The sequence below is a fragment of the Arvicola amphibius genome, chromosome 12 (assembly GCF_903992535.2).
Source record: "Arvicola amphibius chromosome 12, mArvAmp1.2, whole genome shotgun sequence".
NCBI classification, from domain to species: domain Eukaryota; kingdom Metazoa; phylum Chordata; class Mammalia; order Rodentia; family Cricetidae; genus Arvicola; species Arvicola amphibius.
The window spans coordinates 71,606,066-71,629,301 of NC_052058.2; the positions used below are offsets into that span (position 1 = coordinate 71,606,066).

At 38.9% G+C, this 23,236-nt stretch overlaps 1 protein-coding gene across 1 annotated transcript in view; it reads left to right on the forward strand.

The window, feature by feature from the left end:
• The window catches only part of Pla2g4a (phospholipase A2 group IVA), a 147,046-nt gene extending 140,157 nt beyond the window's left edge, over positions 1-6,889 (forward strand). The window contains exon 18 of the mRNA XM_038349437.1: positions 6,316-6,889. Within this exon, the coding sequence (XP_038205365.1) occupies positions 6,316-6,447 (132 nt within the window). The 3' untranslated portion in view covers positions 6,448-6,889. The remainder of the gene's footprint in view (positions 1-6,315) is intronic.
• The last annotated feature ends 16,347 nt before the right edge of the window (positions 6,890-23,236 follow it).

Here is a 23,236-nt window from a genome sequence, read left to right on the forward strand (position 1 = left end):
CGCACTAGGTCCAGTTAGTGAAAGCCACCCACACCATCTGCACCGAGTCGAGCGTGGATTTGTGCGTAAGCAGCTGCACCTGGATCCGCAGAGTGGTTTTCAGGCGGCAGGGACTGTAGTAACACAGGTTGCACAGTCTTTCATCGCTTAAAATCTACGACAGTTTCCAGCCTTGTGACCAGAGCCACTGTGGCTCCAGGTATATTTCTTCCATTTGTTTTCTGATCTGGTTTTGTTCTGAGAAGGCCACTGTGTGTCTAGCAGCTGGGAACTCCTGGTGATCATTTTCCCGGGAGATCCTTTAGAGGATTTTTTTTTACCTCTGCTCTGGCTCACTTTTTGACAGCCGTCTGGCCTTTCCATTAGCGTCGGTTTTCTGTACTTACTCAGGCCTCCCGAATTCCTTTTCCATGAATGTTGTCTCAAGGCTTTTACAGTTATGGAGTTCTGTGGGATTTACATTTTTTTCCTTATTAGAAACGTAAGGTATAGTGACTTAGACGGGTGGACATGTGGTACGTGGTTTCCGCAGGCTTTGGTTTCAAGCCAAATTGAGTGTCTAGTCATTGCTCAGCTGTCTCTTAACTGGGTGCCCTTGGATTGGCAGATCATTTTGTTCTTTTCTATTGGCAAACAATGAGATATTGAATAGGATTAGGATGAAATTTAGTTACAATAACAAGGATTTAGGCTATAATAGGCACTAGGGAAATCGCAACAGCTAATGTGATGAATTATTATTAGTTTTCATATTCTCTTCTGCTTGTAATTATAAATTCTAAATTCCATAAAACAGCAGCTTGCTTATTTTCTGTACTCTAGGGATAGTGATCATAATGCCTGGTGCCTCAAGTGACTATGCAATGTGTTTTTAATAAATTTGTTTTTATAAGTCATCAACTGACTGTTTTGTTAGTCCTGCAGTGGAGGAAGGCAGTGGTTCCTCTGCCCATCAAACTCAGTGTTAGCTAGCACCATAAATAAAAGATAGATCAACCAAAAAAAAAAAAAACCAAACCAAAACCAAAACCAAAAAAACAAAAACAAACAACAACAACAACAAAACAAAAAACAAAAACACTAATGGGCTCATTTGAACATAGTTTTATACAGCATGAAAACCTTCAGAGAAAAGATTATGATTTTAAATGGACTACCCATTTTTTAATCCAGATTTTGTGATGCATAACAGGTGTATAGAAATATGATTGATTGAAATGGTTAGAGTCTAATTCTGAGAAAAGTCCTAGAGAAGTCTATTTGTTTGGATTTTTCTGGTCTTTGGGTAGCATTCCATCCTTTTGGATATGGGCAGGGTGTTTTGAAGTGTATGTTGCAGAGGCAGGGGGAGTCTTACGACGAGCCCTCATAAAGGGTAGAGAACTCCTTTATGAGTGTGTCTAAGGAATGAAAGGTGGCAAATCATGGCAATGCTTCCAGACCTTTCAGACCACAATAAGGAGTTATAACTTCCATACTCTCCTTTGGGAAGAGGGATGCTCATTTCTATGACTTGTCTGAGGAGGGTAGCAAAAGGGGGCAGGAGACAATAGGATAGGGCTTTTTTTTTTTTTTTGAGGCTGTCATTTGAAGGTGTGTGAATCCACACAGCCCCAAACTCACCTTCCATCCGTGCTCTACACGATCTCATTGCATCTCGTGTGTACATTAGTTGAATGTGTCTTTATTATCAGCGGTGCCAGGCACTGTTTCAGGGTCACAGGGATATGTAACAGCAAAAGAATATGGTGTCCAAGTTTGCAGTCTCGTCACTCAGGAAGCTAAAAGCAAGAGGATCCTGACTTTGCAGCTTGGGCTCCTTGGGGAGACTGTTTCAGAAACACAAAGCAAAACACCAAACAAAACAAAATAAAACAAAACACCAAACAAAACAAAACAAGTCCCCAAACAAAAAGGCAACCAAAAAAGGAGCTTTTGAGTGCTTAGAATTAATCAAATATTTCCTCCTAAATACCCAACACAAGATTAGCCTAAGAAGCATGATGGATGTGTGTGTGTGTGTGTGTGTGTGTGTGTGTGCGTGTGTGTTTTAATTTATACTAATTTTTATAATTTAATTTATAGGCAAGGGAATTGAGTAATGGATTAATTAGGCAAAATCCTGGAAGTTACAGTTTTGTGTAGCAGAGCTTTCCTGTTAAGCTATCTTTATACCACCAGCCGACTAATAATGGCCCAGAGACCTATTATTAATTATGAAAGCTTGGCTTTATCTTAGGCCTTTTCCCTTGCTAACTCTTATAACTTAATTGACCCATATTTTTAAACATCTATGTTCTATCATGTGGCTTGATTATTCTTAGTACAGCATATTCAACTTGCTCTCAATCTACTGGCAAAATAGTGTGTCTCGACTCCTCCCAGGTTCTCTCTCTGCACCAGGAAGTCCCACCTATTCTCTCCTGCCTAGCTTTTGACTGTTCAACTTTTCTTACACTAATCACAGCAGAACACCTTCACACAATGCACAAATATCCCACAACAGTTTTGGAGTCGGGACTGGGCTCATAGTAAATCTTCCCCACCCTTTTCTCTATTTCCCAAGTGACCTTATTTTTTTTAACGTTCCACAGTTTCTTTTCCACCCAAGCCAACCAGTGTCCATGTGTCTCCCATGTCTCCCTTCTACCACAACATTCCATCCTTAGTTTTGTATGGTTGTTCATAGAGAAAGCTATCTGCCCCCTTACGCTTATTCAATCATGTGTGTTTAGCTACAGTTGTATTTTCCCCATATTTTTTCCTCAGCATTTATTAATTTAGAAAAATACTTGTTATATGCCTCCCATGGTCTCAGTGTTGGAATCAAACACTAAGACTCCCTGTGTTCATTTCAGATTTCATGGGCAAGTGAACATTAGCCAGAAAATTTGGAGTAATTTTCATGAAAACAGCAGTTGTTTGTTATACTGGTAACTTTTACACCCTTTCAATCCACCATAATTTTCTCTCTTGGGAGACTGTTTTAATTTGATGCTGTAAGCATTCCTCATTTGTCTACAAATAGTTCAGTTACTCCCCTCCAGAACTGTTCATTTTTATGGGAAGGGGGAAAGATCTCATTTTCGAAGTGTAATTTTTTTTCTCATTTATCTACCCTTATTGGAATCCCGTGGAAGGAGAGAAGCAATTACTTATGTAAACCCTGTAAGATCACTCCTGGTAAAAATAAAAATTAGAAAGATACAGATATGATATAATACATCTTAGATATACCGAGATATAGCATGTGGCATGCTAAAAGCTTTATAGTCAACAAGTGACTTCATACTGCGTTTTAGTTTGCATGACAGCATCCAGTTCCCAGGGAGCTCTAGGCTGTGTTCTGAGGGATGTTCAATTGTTTCATAGTGTTAACATGACACCTAGTGGTTCAGCTTGCACATTCTTATCCCAGATGATTCGGGGTTTTCGGTTATAAATATAAATGTTGGTTTTCCATTTATAAGAAAGGCTTAAAATTAGGAATATGAGCAAGGGCCAAATTTTGGTAAACTTACTTATTTGTGATACTAATACTGTTTTTTTTTTCTTGTGTTTTCCTATAGTGTAAGGGGTTGAACATAGGGTGCCATAGACACTAGGCAAGTACAGCCCTGGCTGTTGTTTTTCCTTTTAGGTGTGTGTGTGTGTGTGTTTGTGTGTGAGTGTGTGTGTGAGTGTGTGTGTGTGTGTGTGTATCAAATTCACTGCAGAGAATTAGCATCAGGCAGTCATTACTAGTGTGGTAGTCCCTGGGTTCTTTTCTATTGTGGTTTGCTTCCTTGACACTTCTTTGCTCCCAGGGGATACATCTGAAGGAGCAGAAACCAACTGGGTAACATTGCAAGCTGGGAGTCTAGAAAGAGGCTGTTACAAGGAAATACAGCAGCTCATTTGAGTAGCAGGATTGATTTTCCGGTTTATACCAGGCAATAAGCTCTTTCTTACTTCTGCTTGTTTCTTATAAGCTTCATAGCTATTAACCTTCAGACCTGAGGTTCCAGTTGAACATATCAAAACTGGCTATCAGTTTCTCCCAGCATCCCTCAGTCCCTACCTGTTACAGGGTGTGGCTGCAGACCCCGCCCCCTACCCAGAACTTTTTAGACCTGGGATTGGGCTGCCCTTCCTGCAGTGGCTCTTTCTTATATAATTCAGACATTTTGGTTACTACACTTTTTGTACCTTTGCCCTTTTGGCTGATGCACCCCTCTCCTGTCTCCTACATGGCCCAGCTCAATCTAGTCATGTCCACTCTGGACTTCCCCAGATGTCCCTGCCTCGGGCTAGGTTCTCCCAGATATCTACATATCTGAAATAAACTTTCTCTCCTCTCCTCTCCTCTCCTCTCCTCTCCTCTCCTCTCCTCTCCTCTCCTCTCCTCTCCTCTCCTCTCCTCTCCTCTCCTCTCCTCTCCTCTCCTCTCCTCTCCTCTCCTCTCCTCTCCTCTCCTCCCTCCCCTCCCCTCCCCTCCCCTCCCCTCCCCTCCCTTCCCCTCCCCTCCCTTCCCCTCCTCTCCTCTCTTCATTTCTTTCTTCTTTTTATTCAGTAACATCCTAACTTTCATCACACACGGTTCATAAGCAGCTATATGAACACATACCTGTTACAGGATCTTTCTATGTGCCAGTCATCGTCCATAGTACTTTATATGGATGGTCTCCAATTCCTAGCATCCCAGGATTAATAATGTTTCTGTTATCTTAAAGACAATTCCATTAAACAAGCTGTCTTCTTTCAGATGACCCAGGTTTGGTTCCCAACACCCACGAGGCAACTCACATGGTCTAGAAATATTTGCAAGGGATCAACTCCCGCTTCTGGGCTCTGCAGGCACTGCATACACATGGTACACTTTTCATGCAAAAAAATACACACATGAAATAAAAATATGTAACGTCTTTAAAGAAGAAATAATCTTAAGAATTTAGGCTAGTTTTCATCTATTTCACATAGCTTAGGCATGACAGCACCAAGGAGGCCTTTGACCCAAGTCTTTTTCAACAGACTGAAGTACAGAACTAATTATGTCTCCCTTACTGTGGGAAAATGGGCTCTACATACACCTGCTTAACAGTCTCAGTAATATTTGAGTCTGCTGTCACAAGCAGAGACTGATGTATTTTTTTAATCATACAAAATACTCAAATTTTTGTGATAATATTTTGTTGTTTGTTTTGGTAACATGACGACATATTATTTAGTTAGCCACTCTGGAAGAAATAGAGGTTCCTGCCAATGGGTGTGATAAGAAGTTGCTGACTGCTAACCACATGTGCGCAAAATTTAGCCCTCCTATTTCTCTGTTCTACGTACGAGAGCATACTTGCTCAGTGAGCTTTTATTGGAATGTGTTTGCCTCTGGCGAGATTAGCCACTTGAGTTCTGAGTGGGAGGAGAGGTCATGGGTCCTGAGCCTTTTGGACTGTCCAGGCATTTGTACTCCCAGTGTAGAGCTGAAAACATATGGTCAGCGCTTCAAACTTATGTAACAGTCCCTGGAGTGGAGGAAAAGGGGACCAGCTATCTAATAGCCCCAACTCCCTCTGCCTCTAGTGCATCAAACATCAATATTGTTGACAGCTCCTGAGGGAGTGGAGGTTTCCTGATGTTTCAAAGGTTCCAAAACAGCAATAGAGTCATCATGAACACAATCGGTCCCACTTCCAAAGTGTTTCCCCAACTGGGCACTAATGGCTCTAACCAAATCCAAATTTCATTTTCTCCCAAAATTCCTAATAAGGTTCATTTCACACCAGAAATGATGTGTATTGTCTCCAATGATCATTAGCTTGGATAAATATGAGGTAACTCTGGATGAAAACAGCAATTCATTTTCTTGAGGAAAATCATAACGTATGGTTTACTTTGGTTCGAGGGCACTTGTACTCTGGTTGTAGGCCAGAAGCAGCGAAATGGAGAATTCCCTAGCGAACGATGGCCTTCTCTCTCCTGTAGAGGGTATCTGCCTTTTGTGTGGTCTTCTATCCCCTCTTTAACTTTAAAAATTCAAATTATGAATTTTGTATTTCCTTTCATATTAACTTCCTAGTGAAGGCTAGCTGGAGGGAACATGAATTTACCTTGTTGCAAATGTCTTCCTCTGCACCCGGAGCACTCCTGAGGTTCTTCTTCACAAGAATGTAATAGTGAGATCTTGCATTGACATAAATGCCCCAAAGAATCACATTTTTCTCAATAAATTTCAAAATGGAGATGCTAAGAAAAGAGAGCCGGCTTCTGTTTCCATCCATCTGGTGTTTCCGGGATGTGCAGCTGAATTTACCATTTCTTTTCTGTTTCCATCGGCAGGTGATAAAGGACGCCATTGTGGAGAGCATTGAATACAGAAGACAGAACCCATCCCGCTGCTCTGTTTCCCTGAGTAATGTCGAGGCAAGAAAATTCTTCAACAAGGAGTTTCTAAGTAAACCCACGGCGTAGTCTGTGTGCTGGAAAGATCAAGCCATTTGAATCCCTTGATGGTTGGAGTCGAGGCACATTGGAGATGGTCTTGCTGAGCCTTAGGGACTGGGGAGTACTCAGAGTTGCAGCGATTTAGCTGCGCGTTAGGAGGAAAATAATGTTGATTATATAATTCTTATCAACAGTTTCTGTCAGTATGAATTTTCTGGCATAAACATAGGGATATCTACTGTATTTTAAACATTCCTCACTAACTTGCTTTTACCTGTACTTTTATAGAAAGTACAGGTAAAGTGGTTTTCTTTTAAAATATTTAATAGTTCAGCTGAGTAAGTAAGGCTTCCCATTGTGTGTGAATGTTATTCACAAACTAGATTTGTTCAAGCCATGATACAACACTATTTTTTATTTAAATATTCATATATACACATATGAAATAAATACTTTGATGTACAAATTACCATGAGAGACCTGAGTTTTTGTTATCTTTTAAAAATCTTTCTGTGTGAGTGTTCTGTATATGATATGTGTGTGTGTATGTGTGTGTGTATGTGTGTGTGTATATGTGTATTTGTTTGTGCATGTTTATGTGTGTGATTGCAGATATGCTCAGAACATGATGTATGTATGGAGGTCAGAGGATAACTCAGTGTTAGTCCTTGCTTGCCACATTTTTCGAGACAGGGTTTCTTTTCTGTTTGTAGCTATGTATGCTAGGCAGCTACCCTTGAGTTACTAGGGTCTGACCTATTTCTGCCTGCAATCTTACTATAGGGTGCTGGGGTTACAGATGCCCACTGCCAAGGCTGGCTTCACATGGGACCCAAACACACCTCATTATGATGATGAGATGAACAGTCCACCCACTGAATCATCTCCCTGGCCCTTGTTCTTTTCTCAAGGAAATATTTTACTATAAGGTTTCAAGATTCACTGATTTCGAGCAATATAAATATGAAAAGATATTCTTAGATTTTATTTTTAATTTAATTATGTATGGGGGCATCTATACCTAAATAAAGGTGTCCACAGAGGCCAGAGGTGTTGAATTGCATGCAGCCAGAGTTACAGGTGATTGGGAGCCACTTACCATGAACGCTGGGAACCGAATGAGCAGTATGTGTTCTTAACTATTGAAGCCCTATGAAATTTACATTTTAATTATTTTTTCCTTCGAACGGAGAGTGTATATAAATTGTTCAGCAAGTGGCATTCATTTATATTCATTTGTAAAAAAATGTATGACAATGTCTAATGCAGTATTTCACTCTGTTGATGTTACCCAGGACTCCTTGCCAAGCCAGAACTGCTGACTTGAGCAGTGGGAGGGAGGTGTCTGGCTTTAGTCAGTGTTCTGGGGCAGCCTCTACTGCACGCCCCTGGTTTCAGGAGCTGCTGGACCGCTACGCTTCAGAGGTCACCTTCTAAATGTAAAGTCTTTCCCTACTTCCTGTGCTCTCTGTTTTCTCTGAGTTAACTTTGAGCTCTGTTTTTTTGGTTCTCTAATTCTCTTTCCTTTCATATTCTTTCTTGTGATCAAAGGCAAATGCAGTAAAGAAAAAAATGAAGGGTTGATAGTACTTTTTAAATTTATGCAAAAGATGAATGAGTGCCCTCCATACCCTGTTGGCATGCTGCAGGATCTGGGAGTATAATATTGATTGACACTGGAAAAAGCACCTGCCTTGGGGACTCAAGAGATGTCTTAGCTACTTTTCTTATCACTCTGCAGAAAGCTGCTGTAAACAGTTTAAAGAATGAAGGATTCATTTAGACTCTTGATTGCTCTTTGGGTTCTTGAATTTTCATGGTGTCAGGAGCATGTCAACCAGATGGACTTTCACCTCACAGTAGACATGATATTGTCCCCAAAGACACACTTCCAGTGGCCTGGTTCATCCATCCACCCCCCACGTCCTAACATTTTCAGAATCTCCACAAATAGTCCCACCAGCTGTCAATGAGCCTTGTGTGTGAGCCCTTTGAGGGATGCTTTGTTTCTGCACCAGAATTAGTTTTATTTGCCAACAATAACCAAGTCAAGCATGTGAGAGACTGGCACCTAAAGTGTGGGAAAGAGATGAGAAGTGTTGGACTTGTGTGCCTTTGAATGGGCCTCAGAGGATCACAATGGAAAAGGGACATGAAAGCGAAGATGTGACTTGTGAGCATCCAGGGAAGAGCATCACCAAAAGGGGTTGAGCACAGCCCAGTAGTGTAGTGCAGCTTGCATGTGCTTTAGGAACCAGGAACGGGCTACAGGCCCAGCATAGAAAATAATACTTGTTCAAAACTTGACAAAACTGTTTAGTTTTAAACAATATTGTGGTGTTGGAGACCACCTCAGGGCAATACTGTTGTTTGTATTTCATTTATACTTCCAAACATCCTTGTGAAGGAACAAAACCAGATAGTTATTAAACTTGCCTAAAATTCCTTGAGTTAATGTCTGAGCTGGGGTGCCCTGCCTTATGGACTTTATGTCCCAATCTATAGAAGAGAATGAGATGAACATGTAAAAGACCATCGTGTGTCTGTCTGGAGCCACATACATATGATCATTCATATCATTGTAGTCAACTGCAGGAATTAATGCAGCTTTGCCAATTTGTTCAGTTAACATATTTCTTAGAAAGCATATTTTATTAAAAAAATACAACTTGATGACACATTTTTTTATAAGAGTAATTGTATACTAGGATAACTGAAATGCTAGTCAAAAGTAATAACTTGGGTGGTAATAATCAGAATTTTTTTTCTCATTTTTTTATTCAAGATTTCCATCTCCTCCCCTTCTCCTCCCCCTTCCCTCCCCTCCCTTCCACCCATACCCCCACTCCACCCCTCTCCAAAGACAAAGCTAACATCCTGATTTTAAGAATGTGTTTGAGACAGCATCTCTCTATGTAGCCCAGGATACCCTCAAATTAACGTTGAAGTCAAGGCTGATCTTGAAGTTGCAATCTTTCTGCCTCAGCCGCTACAGTGCAAAGATCACAGGTATATCCCATCACACTCTTATCAATACCCTGACTTTGACGGGAGTATTGGAGCTTTGTAGTAGATTATCCTTCTTTTAATAGAAGCACATTATCCAGAAGTTTAGGACCTGGACTTAGCAACATGTTTTGTAAAAGGAAAAAGAAGGAGGAGAGGAGGAGGAGGAGGAGGGAAGAGAAGGAGAGAGAGAGAGAGAGAGAGAGAGAGAGAGAGAGAGAGAGAGAGAGAGAGAGAGAGAGACAGAGACACAGAGAGAGAGAGCCCAAATGTTTCTACTTGTAAGTTGAAGTTTCTGTCTGCTTGACATTGGTTCAAAAATATCACAAATGATTTGAAATGTTTGCAATACATGTCAGTGAGTTTTCTCTCAAAATTAAAAGGTATTTTTAAATCAGTTTTTCTTTGTTCATATGTATAGTTTCTTTTTTAACCACTATATATGATCAATGTAAGTTCTAATTTTTCTGTACTAAAAAAACTCAAGAAGTAAATCATTGAGTAACATTGTCACAGCAATTTTCTCCATGACTTTTCAATACTTTTTCTAATAATTCAAGGTAAGTATTTTATGGCATCCTGTTTGCTTTATGCCTATTTACAAATCCAATTAATGCCACCCTTGACTATATATGTATAAAAACAAACTATGAAACACCAAACAGTAAACTAACAATAAAATAAATAAATAAATTGCAATGAATGGAAAAATTGCCTTTTTGTTTTTGGTTTTTGTTTTTGATTGGATCCTCAAACAGTGCAGGTCTATGAGCATTTATTCTTATATATGTCAGATGCTGTGTTTGGCATGAATCATTGGTATTTATCCAGATCCCCTTTACTAAGCACTAGCACCAGTCCTCTAGGTCATGTGATACTTGCCTCATTTCTATGAGAATTGGTCGGACCTGATGACAGTGGCTTGGGTGGTAACGACAGCCTTCCTGGAAACCTATAACTATGATTAACTGAAGGGAGGTACAGAGGTCACTGTATCTCAAAATGGGGCCATTCTTGGATGGTTTTCATGGTCCAGGATTCTCTCTGAGTTAAGACTTCAATAAATCTATGTCATTGACTTACCACCCTTTCTATTTTTTTATTTTCTTTTATTCTCAGGGTTAGCAAAGTATATTCTTTTAATACATTACTCAAACAAGAACCTTCAGTTTGGTTTATTGTTTTTCTAGACAATTTTACCTAAGATGGACCAACGCTCATGAGATCCAATGTTTCATGAAACAGCTTACAACCTTGTGAAAGGGAAAGAAAAAAATTATGCAAGTCATGAAGTAACAAATGACAAGCATATTGCTCTTGTGGATTGTGCTTTAAAAGTAGATAATATGGGGAATTTTCATGATGCATCAGCCTTTAGGCTGAATATTTAAAAGAGAAACAGAATTGCAAATGGGATTTAGGAGACAGGTTATTTCTCTTCCAAATTGAACTTATTTCTTCTGTTTGGATTCTACATCTTTTCCATGCATGTTAACATTACTTTAGGGACTTGGGGCACTGACTCACTGGCTTATCAGTTTAAGAAACTCTAAAACTTCAGAATGTTTTCCACAGTGAATTGCTCATGTGCTGCAAAAAGCACAGTCTAAGCACATGAAACAGAACAAAAACAAACAGGGAATCCTGCACTGAAACCCACTGACCTGACTGTGAACTTAGAGGAGATGCATACCTCTGTATCTGAAGGTAGAATTCATCTATACTGCCTCTGGAACAATGACTTCTCTGACCCCTGTGCTCAGACACCTGAGAAGAATTTGTTCTGGTTCATGGCTTGAGAGGACATAGCCCATCATAGTGAGAAGACATGGCAGGGTTTGGCTCAGTGGCTTGCAGCCATGTTGATCTTCCAGAAAGCCCTGACAAGTCTAGCACCTTCAGAAAGATCCCACAATCCCCCCTACCCCATGTACTCTTATCTGGGAACTCAGTACTTAAAAACACGAACCTATGGGAGATATTTCACATAAACCATAACTGAGGACTAGAAGCAAGCTTAGAAAAACTTAGTAAGATTGTTCTGTGGAGGAGGTGTTTAAAAGGAGTCTTTCAACACAGAAGTGATGGCAGTATGTTAGTAATCTCTGAAAAGTTTGGTTTGAAAACACTTTTCCCACATTGTCTCTCTCCCTTCCAGAATTCCTGGAATCCTGAATCTTTGAATCATGCTGATGAATCTCAACACACTTTCACTTCCTGCTCATTTTCCCAGGTCAGTAACACAAATGGATTGGAACTGAGGTAGATTAAAATCACTTCTAGGCCTTTTGTGACAGTGGAGGTAGACATAACATAGTTCCACGTAAGAAAAAATCTCCCCACTGGTTGGATTTGTTCAAAATTAAAGTGAAACCCATTCATTTATTGTCCTGGTGCTTATTATTATTTATAAGATGTGACTTCAAGGAATCTATTTCCTCAGGGGGCAGTAAGGCACAGCTTAGGTGATTTCCTGGTACTTTCCAATCTAGAGCATAAACTTCTTTAGTTCTGTTTGTATTTTAAAGAGGATTCCTGTTAACATGTGGAAACAGATCTATGAGGGTGGCATTTCAGCTTAAGCAATTGGCCAGGGAGGAAGCTTTTTAGGTAGATCCTCCCTTCACCTAGGTGCTAAAATACATTACACAAATTACATCTGTAATTTGAATCCAGCACCTGCTCTGGTCTAAGGAACCTTTCAGTGATCATAACTACCCATAATGTTTAAACTAAGCTAATATCTGTATTTCCACACTGAGTAAGGACATGAGGAAGGTAATACATAAAATTCCCTAATATTGAAAACAGAGTATGAATTTCTTATGACTGATGAAGTCCCTCACACCCACTGCCTATCCAACTTTTGGTTAATTTCTCTCACCCCAAACTTTCCTTCTGACCACATCTGTCCATCAGTTGTGCTCTACTCACTCACCATTCATTTATTTGATTTTTCTCTTCCTTTGTTCTTTGAGAGAGTTGTGCTATTGTCTGCAAAGTTTCAAATGCCCCTCTGCTGAACTGGCCATGACTCAGTCCACTTGTGTCACTATGAGTGGACAATGACTTTGTGCTCTGTGTTTCCACACAGGAAATGACACACCTATCTTTTCTGATCTTTTACCAGCCTGTGTGCTCACTCAGTAAGTGTCTACTTTAAGCATTAGCAATTTTGAGACGCTACAGGCACTGTGCTGAACTAACATTATAAGCACATCCAAGGACATGGTGATACAATTTATCAGCTCTTAGGAATCATGATAGAATTAATGACGCAACTCTATTAGGTACAATGCTAGGGGAAAATAAATATCTCCCATGGGTTGATGGTCACAATAAGGCTCTGCTCTTGTGGGGGTCTTTGTGGCATTTCACCAGTCCTCAATCCAGCTTCAAAACTGCTCTCTAAGTATCCTTTCAGACAGGCAGGTTTCCTAGCTAGTGAGACGGCTCAGTTGGCAAAAGTGTTTGCCCAGCATTTCTGACAACTTAAGTCTGATCCCTGGAACCCATGGTGGAAAGAGAGAACAGGCTTAGGAAAAGTGCAAGTTTCAGAAGGATGAGTGTAGTCTTGGGGTAGGGCACCTGCCTAAGTGAAGGCTCTGGATTTACTCCCCAGAAACAAAGCAAAAAGAATTTAATTTTAAAAAAATTTTCTGATGGCCCTTCATTTATTTAAAAGTTTCCTCTGTATCTTCATTTACGTTAGAAAAAAAGTCAAAACCCCTAGGAGACACAGTTAGTTTGCTGCTGTAATACCTCTGCTGTTTACCCTGCTCATGTTTTTACCTTCTCCCATCACCCTCATACCCTCTTGCCTTTTTCTCTCTAGTTCATCACTCTACGTTATATTCTAACTCTGCCTTTGTTTCCATTGACCGTCCCATCAGCAGTACTTATCTCCTTCCCATACCATTGGCCTGAAGATGCACCTCTAGATAAAGGCAAAAATAATTGTTTTTATTGAACTATATATTTCCCCCTCCCCTCCCTTCCCTTCCCTCGCATTCTCCCCTCTCTCATGGTCCCCATGCTCCCAATTTACTCAGGAGATTTTGTCTTTTTCTATTTCCCATGTAGTTTAGATCCATGTATATCTCTCTTAAGGTCCTCTTTGTTGTCTAGTTTCTTTGGGATTGTGAATTATGGGCTGTTTTTTTTCTGTGATTTATGTATAAAAGTCAGTTATAAGTAAGTACATATGATATTTGCCTTTCTGGATTTGTTGTAGTAAGGCTGCTTGTTTGTTTTCCAGCCGCCTAACAGCTCAGACCTGAAATAATCACATAGACTATATTAATTAAAACACTGTTTATCCCCTTAGCTCTAGCTTCTTATTGGCTAACACTTATATCTTAATTTAACCCACTTCTAGTAATCTGTGTATCGCCACGTGGCTGTGGCTTACCAGGTAAAGTTTCGGCACGTGTATCCAGTGGGGATAAATGGCTTCTTTTTGACCCTGCCTCCTTTCTCCCAGCATTCAGCTTAGTTTTCCCTGCCTAATTAACTTCTGACTTGCTATAGGTCCAAAGCAGTTTTTTTTATCAGTCAATGGTAATCATGGCATACAGGGGGAAATCCTATATACCTCCCCTTTTCTGCTTAAATGAAAAGAAAGGTTTTAACTTTAACATAGTAAAATTATATATAACAAACCAGGTATCAAAGAATAATTACAGTTACAATATTTATATCTACTTTATTTTTATCATAACTAAAGAAAACTATAAAAATCAGTGCTCCAACTCCATCAAAGACTCCAGAAGGATATAATATTACCTAAGTAAACAATAAGCTCATTGTAAGCAGCTTCCAAAACTCTAGAATTGATAGAGACATCTCACTGCCTGGATAGTCACGCAAAGTTCTTCTGTACTATTGGAGCATCTGTCTTCAGCCTACAGGCCCATAGTATCTGGTAGACTTTTCCATGAATTGGAAATTTCAAAAACAGTTCCACCTATATTGGCAATATGTCAGTAACTTTCTTCTGTGTCCTGCAGAATGTCTAGAAGAATTTTTCATGAAGCAAGTACCCCAAAGGATTGTCTCACCTTCATTTCTCTGTGGGTCCTGCATGGCCAGTTCATCAAGCAATCAAGACAAGAGCAGTTTCTTGCCTAAATGGCTAACCAACTCTACAAGGAGCTTCTTCGATGCCCATCTTCCTCTTGAGGTAATTGGTACTGCCAGGAGCTGATGTGTCTCATTGTCATGAAAAGTCCTAACCTCTTAAAACATTTAAATGCCATATTCATTGTGTCTTTAAAAGGTTTGAAGAACACGTATCTAATTGAAATATAACTTTATGTATGTAGAAAACCTGACTAACATGACTAGAAGTTTGACTATTATAGATGATTATCTATTAACTTATATTTCTTTATTACATTATATGTTTAAATGAGCTGAACAAACACCTTTATAAATATCAGAAATACATATACACAGTATAACAAAATTGACCTTAAATTTCTATTAATAAACTAAGATTCATACCAATGCAAATATCTATATCATATTGCTCTTTAAATGTAAACAGATATTTATAAACAATATTTGGAAATATGGGCATAGTTTTCTCATAGTAATTTTTGGGGTTGTTCATGGCAACCTTTCAGGGGGTCTTGGTGCATCAAACCACATTAGTCTGGAAGGATTCCACAGGTTCTCATCTTCTGTGGAAACAAAAGAAGAACCTCTTTTCCAAAGCAATGTATCCTTAGATTCATATTTTGAAGACAAAATACCTTTAAAGTATTTATGTTGGCTACTTATCTCCTTCACAGTCAAAAAATTCAAAGAAAATATGATAATATACACAATCCAGACTTTTTTGTATATTCCATCTTTACATGTCTTTTCTTACTTTATTACTGTTTAATATTTATTTTATTATTTTACTCCTTTAATCTATGACTGTACTCTGCCTTTTTAAAGACTTTATTTTCTATAAACCATTTACTTCTTTTTATAACTCTCTATGCTCTTTTAATTTTTCTCCTAAGCCTATGTATACTTTTAAACACATTGTGTCTCACTTAGAGTTCTTTTATGACTGAATCTTTCCTATTGTGTATCTTTAATCCCTTTCTGTCCTAGATAGCTTCATAAAATGCTAAGCACTTATTGAAAATTTAAGTTGCAGCATTGCTAGGACACATACAGCCTTGCCTGCTTGCTCTGCCCAGTCCAACATGGTGGAAGTCCATTTACCACCTCTGCAAGCCTTGCATATTGTCCCAGATCCAGGTATACAACAAGTCTATGTCACACTATTAAGCAGGTTGTAACACTCTGTTCACAAACCCCATTTAAATACTTGACTTCCTGAAAGAGCCAGAGGTTGTGCTGGCAGCATGGCCCAGGAAGTTGCCTTTTCATAAACTCATGGCTTTCAAAAGTGAGTGGCTCTTTTTCTGCTACCACTGAATCAGGAAGACCTCTCTTAAAAGGAGCCACAGCATGCCACGAGCAAGCAAAGCCCATATGGCAAAAAAAATATACAGCCTGACATTGTTTTTTGGTGTCTAGAATTCCTTTCCAAGCCTTCTCAGGTTTAAAGTGGATTTTAGTTAGCCATGTGGGCACCAATTTGTTGTAGTAAGGCTGCTTGTTTGTTTCCCAGCCTCCTGGCAGCTTAGACCTGAAATAATCACACAGAAATTGTATTGATTAAAACACTGTTTGGCTCATTAGCCCTAGCTTCTTTTTGGCTAACACTTATATCTTAATTTAACCCATTTCTAGTAATCTGTGTATTACCACGTGGCCTTGGTAAACCAGGTAAAGTTTTGGCACCTGTGTCCAGTGGGGATACATGACTTCTCTCTGACTCTGCCTCCTTTCTCCCAGCATTGAACTTAGTTTTTCCTTCTTAACTAAGTTCTGCCTTATTATAGGTCCAAAGCAGTTTCTTTATTAATCAGTGGTAATCACAACATACAGAGGGAAATCCCACATCACTGGGTCTGGGTTACCTCACTCAATATGATGTTTTGTTCCATCCCTTTGCCAATAAATTTCAATATGTCATTATTTTCTTCCACTGTGTAGTATTTCATGTAGTACCACATTTTCCTTATCCATTCTTCAGTCAATGGGCATTTAGGTTGTTTCCAGGTTATGGTTATGACAAATAATGCTGCTATGAGAATAGTTAAGTACATGTCCTTGTGTTACAATTGAGCATCCTTTGGGTATATACCCAAAAGTGGTATTGCTGGGTCTTGAGGTAGGTTGTTTCCTAATTTTCTGAGAAATTGCCATACAGATATTCAAAGCATCTGTACCAGTTTGCATTCTCATCAGCAATGCAGAAGTGTCCCTTTTCCCCACAACCTTTCCAGCATAAGTTGTCATCAGTGTTTTTGGTCTTAGTTATTCTTACAGGTGTAAGATAGAATCTCAGAGTTGTTTTGGTTTGCATTTCTCTGGTGGTTAAGGATGCTGAGCATTTCCTTATGTGTCTTTCAGCCATTTTATATTCACCTATTGAGAGTTATTTGTTTAGGTCTGTACCCCATTTTTTTGTTGGATTATTATTTCTTTTGATGGCCAATTTCTTGAGTTCTTTGTATATTTTGGAGATCAGACCTCTGTCTGATGTGGTTTGTGAAGATCTTTTCCCATTCTGTAGGCTGCCATCTTGTTGACCATGTCCTTTCCTTTAAAGAAACTTCTCAGTTTCAGGACGCCCAACTTATTAATTATTACTCTCAGTGTCTGTGCTACTGTGGGTATATTTAGGATGTGCTCTCCTGTGTCAATGAGTTCAAGTGTACCTCCCTCCACAGGAGGACCAATAGAACTGAATTAAACACCCTAATATCCACACAAAGAAGCAAAGAATATAAAGTGGAAAAAAGAAAACATATTCAACAAATGGTTCTGGCATAACTGGATATCAACATGTAGAAAAATGAAAATAGATTCATATCTATTGCCATGCACATAACTCAAGTTCAAATGAATCAAAAGACCTCAACATAAAACCAACCACATTGAACTTCTAGCTCCTTCTTTCCTACATTTTCTTGCTTCCCATCTGAGGACAGTACTGGTCACACCAGCATTAGCATTGCTTTTTATTGCTGTTGTTGGTAATTAAATGAGAGAAGATTTTGAAAAGCATTTAAAATTAGCTCTCTGATGTGTTTGGTACAGAAACAAACAGGAATTCTAGTTTTATTGGTTGTCATGGTATCCTCCAACTTTGTGGAGTGAATAAATGATCCAGCCTCAGAGTCCTCTCTGATGTTAAACTTTTTCATTTCCTGCAAGAAATGCTCCTGTTTTGTTTTGAATACTCCTGTCATTATTTTTAAGGGGCAAGAACCTCATCCCACACAACAGGGACCCCCTCATTCCAACCTCAGTGGATTTGCTAGAGCTCCTTGTTGCTTGGGCTCAGCTCACCTGCTCGGTTTCCACACCACCTGTGGTACACAGCTAGTGTCTGCGCCACTCAAGATTTTTAAAATTAGAAGTTCTTCCAACATTCAACGGAATCAGTGGCTAATTCATCAAAATGAGTTATTGGCAACACAATGAATGTTTTGTGTGAATTATAGCAGCCCCTGTTAATTGCCTGAAATCTGCAAACCTGCAGGAAACATTTGCAATAAATTGATTTTTTTCCAGACGTTGCCTTAGTAATAAATAAATCTTCTTGGTGATTAATAAGTACTCCTTTTGATTTTGTTCCTTTTTAATTAAAAAACATGAAGACGATCAAGAGGAATCCTGAAACCACATCTGGCAAAATATAGCAGTAAGCACACAAAACAGGCCCGAGGCCTCTCCCTGTAGTCACCACTGGTGAGCCCATCTCAGTTGCAAATGGCAGGAAAGGAATTCAGAGAAACAGGCAAAGAGAGCATTTTTGAGTTTATGTGACTAGTAGTGTCCAATTTTGGGTTTGATCAGAAAAAAATGTGATACATGTTACCAGTATCTTTTCCTCCTTCATCTCTAGGGCTCTTTGCCTTGGACTCTTCCCAGCAAACTTACAAAGAGCTAATCATTTGCATTAGTCTATGTAAATTCTAGGATTTGTGGACTTTGACAAAGATTTTCTTTCTACACATGGCCTTTCAGAGCTCAACCCTGAAGTGCCTACTGTCTCCTAGATACACCCACTTTTGTTATAAGTGGAATATACATTGGGGTAAAGTGGAAATGGTTTTTCTGACTACCTACTATGTGCAAGGTATTGTCCTCAGAACTAGCGCTAAAATATATGAAAAAGAAATTTATTTCAGCCAGTGCTAAAATGCACATCTTAGCAGAAAATGGCATGCAAACTATTTGACCAACAAATTTCCAATAATAATAATTTTATATTGAAATCAGGCCTTGAAAGATATTAATCAGAATCAGCAACGGTGGTGTCTACAGCTATTTTAATGGTAGTCGCCAGGCAAGGATGCTTTTACATAGCTAATAGGTGAGCAGCAAAACATTCAGGTCCATGGAACATGCTATGACTTCCTGTTTATACTATAGAAAAATACAAAGTCAAAAATAAGACTACTGAGCTCAGAACCATACATATACTAAGAACTTTCTCAATTAGGCAAGATTGGGCATATAAAAAAAACTTTGGGAATGTGGCATTGCCAAATTTGGTAGTTGATACCAAATTTGGTTGGTAGAGTGCTTGCTTCTCACGCAGGAAGCCTGGGTTCAATCCCAGTACTGTATAAACTAAGCATGGTGCCATGCACCTTCAGTCCCAGCACTTACGAGGTAGAGGCAGAAAGATGAGAAATTTAAGGTTATTCTTAGCTATATGAGAGTTTCAGGACAGTGTGATCTATATCATGCCCTCACTCAAAAACAGCAACAGATCTCATGAAAGAAGTGTGATTTTCTATTTCATCCCCAGCTTGTTAGCATGTCCAACACACGGGGATTCTCTAGAATGAGCTCTATATGAACTTCAAGGTCTTTTCAAGCCTGAAAAACTGAATGATTCTGAACTCCTTCTCAAAATAATTAATTTTATACTTTTTAACATTCAGTAGTGTCAGCAGGAATGATGCAAGTTAGACAAAATTGAATTGTACAATCATAATTTTATTATTCAAATTATTAGAAGGGCATTATAAACAACCTATTTAAAAAGAAACAAAGTTTTATTCTTTAATGACCCACATGTTAATATTTGTAAACCCCATTAAGTGACTTTGAAAATGCCTAGTGATACAGGGTAATGATTTATTTTCTAGCCTGTACAATCTGTGATTAGATTAACATCTTTCTGATCAGTAAACATTCTCTAAGTGTAGTTGGCATAACCTTGGCAGCTAGTGGAACAAATATTTGAAGAGAAAGAACCCTAAGTGTTTTTGACTTGAGCTGGTTAGCAATGGTACTCTTTGATTTAATAAGAAACACCCACACAAATGTTACCCTAGAAGAATTAGCTTTTTTCTCATCCGTGCTTGCAAATACAAAATACTCATAACAAGAACAGTAAAAGTATCTAGTATTAGTGGTTCATTAATGTATATACATAGTGGTTACTATAGCTAACATTAGTGGTTCACTATATTATATATACATAGTGGTTACTATAGCAAACATTAGTAGTAGATCTATATAGTATATACATAGTGGTCACTATAGCTAGCATTAGTGGATAGATAGATAGATAGATAGATAGATAGATAGATAGATAGATAGATAGATAGTGGTGACTATATGGGAGCCACTTTTCTGAATGCTTTGGGTCTTGATTAATTTTAATCCTCCGTAGCCCTGTGAAATGCTGTTACTGTTAATCTGTCTTGCAGATGGAAACAGGAGTGACCTGAGGAGAGATACTTATCTGCTCAACATTGCACCCCTGAGAATTGCCCATTTCCTTTCCATCAGAGAGTCAATGTTGTTTTTACTACTGTATCGACCCTGCAGAGTCCTTTCATTCTCTTTTACCACCCTTAAAATGTGTGAGGTCTCCATAGAAACTTATTTAATTTCCTAGAACTTAGCATCATCTTGCTTCCTGGTTTGTGTTTCTCAGGAGGACAGAGTTTATATTACATTAGAGAAACAAGAGGCTTTGCTTTGTCTGAAGGGAGTTTGGATTTTTCCAAGAGGATGGGATAAATATCTGGAGGAGGTCTGATTGAAATCTAATTGTTGAAGCAAATCCACCCATTTAAATGGGTTCCTCGCATTTGGCTTTGTAGGCAAGGGTATTTAAGCTAATTGTATTAAATATTCAAAATTATGAACTGGCAAGGGATAGAATAATTAATTGGACATAATTTCCCAGGATGGGCATAGACTACAAGATGTATGAAACAGTCTTTAAAAAGAGATGCAAGAAGAAAACGAAGTAAAATTCAAGTGATTTTTCAAACTCCCATAGTAATACCAGACATAAAATGTTACAAGCAAATAGGGCAACATGGCTTGCTCCCGAGATGAGTGCTTTGGGCTAAATAAAATGCTGGAGTATCAAGCAAATTAGAAGACCTTCATTTTCCTGTGCCAATTTCTAAGTAGTTGAAGATGATTGTAATCTTTTAACCCTCCTGCCTTTTCTCCCTAAATGCTGGTATGACAGTAGTCTGCCACCATATCTAGTCTATGTGGGATTAAGGGTTGAATCCAGGGCTTCCTGAATGGCAGGCAAACACTATCGATTGACCTACATCCCCAGCTCTGAAATTTTCTCTGTAACATCCAGATACTTCCATAACCTTACAAGATAGCATGAAAACCAAAGAATTTTTTTAAAGCGTGAAACAATTTAAGTAGTGTCATTAAGTAGGTGTTCAAATGCTAATCATCATCATCTTTCTCCATTAAGCAATGTTTAATCTTAACTAAGTAATACGGAAGTAAATAAATAGAACACTTCAACTGGGCATCCATCCTCCTGGGACCGGCATGCCATCGCTCTTAGTTTCCCACGTGCGTGTCAGGAAGAACTTGATAATTTCCCTGGTTGTAGCGTATTTGATCTGCTTTCTCATTCTTGAGATTGCTCTTTCCCCCATGACAGTAGTGAAAAGAGGAGTACATGTAGGCAACTCAGCCTTAGAGTCCAGCAAACATGCGCATACTTCCAGAGACTTTCAGGTAACCCGCCTGTGGCTGCAGTTTCCAAGACTAGCCCTAGTATTAAACAACAATTTAGTTACTCAGAAACACTCAATGACATTCTAGTCAATTAATCTCCTTATTTGCACATATGGATATATGGACAGCTCTTCCAAATAGTTTTCTTATTAAAATAGATATTTTTCATTACAATATAGTCTGATTATGACTTCCCATCCCCCAACTCCTCCCAGATTAGTCTGCCTGCCTGCCTTCCTTCCTTCCTTCCTTCCTTCCTTCCTCCCCTCCCTCCTTCTCTCCCTCCTTCCCTCCCTCCCTCCCTCCCTCCCTTCCTTCTTTTCTTTCTTTCATCCTGTTTTTTAGTTTGGTTTTTTTTTTTTTTTTTTTTTTTTTTTTTTTTTTTTTTTTTTTTTTTTTTTTTTTTTTTTTTTTTTTGGAGACAGGGTTTCTCTATATAACCGTCCTGACTGTCCTGGAACTTATTGTGTAGACCAGGCTGGCCTTGAACTCACAGAAACCCATGCCTGCCTCTAAAGGCATGAGCCTCCTCTTCCTGGCTTCGTCTTCTTTGATAGTTAAGAACAAGTGGATAATATTAAAAAGGATTTTTTTCTATTTGTTTTCTTGGTTTTTTTTCTATTTAATAATGGGAAACTCAAAAGTTTTGACTTTTTGAAAAGAATTTACATAGGATTGTATCGGTAGCTAGTAAATACTATAAATAATGGGTACTTCCCCCTTTCTTTTTTTTCGTCTTTAAGATCAGCTCATATAGTCCATGTAGCATGAGCTGGATAATTTTTATGTCAGTTTGACATGAGCACGGGTCATCTGTGAAGAAAAAATTTTAATATTAATGCATAAAATGTCTGTGTAGGAGTGACCTGTAGGCAAGTCTGTAGGGCATTTTCTTGATTGGTTATTGATGTGAGAGGGCCCAGCTCACTGTGGGTGGTGCCAACCTTGCGCAGGCGTTTCTGTGATCCAGGTGTCATAAGAAGCAGGCTGAGCAAGCCATGGGGAGCAAGTTGGTAAGTAGACCTCTCATATGGCTTCTGCTTCAGTTCCTGCCTCTAGGTTTTGTCCCGGCTTTTCTCAGTATGGAGTATGACTCTAGAGTTGAAAAGTGAAACAAATCTTTTATTTCCCAAGTTATCAATGGTTATGCATTTTATCATAGCAATGGAAACAGAACTGTGACTTAGCCTAAACTGCCTTGAACTTACGATGTAGGCAGGGATGACTTTGAACTCCTGGTCTGCTTGCCTGTTACCTAGTAAAAGCAGTCAGTACAGGCATGTATCACTCCACCCCAGTAGTCCTTAAAGTACATTTTCTCAGAACAATGAAAAAAGAAGCTCATAATACTGAAGCTATTTTATGACGTTGGAGAGGTTGCCATAAATATTATCTTTCAAGGAACCATGCATATTGACATTTTTTTCAGCTCAGTTTGGTCTATGTATTCGTGTATGAGAAAGTACATACTTTGACTTCTTCTGTCTTTGGTTCGTTCACATTCGCTGATTCATGATAAGAATCTGGCTTTCTAGTCAGTGTTGTAAGACACTTTAGAGCTCATTGGGTTCATCCTGGGAAATCCTGTTTCTGATGGGCTTTCCCCAGTCACTGTCATCTACAAGTCAAACATCAGAATATCCAATTCTGGTCTGAGTTCTACTGACTCCTCAAGAAGCAGCAGCTAGAATGAGTCATCCAGAAGCCA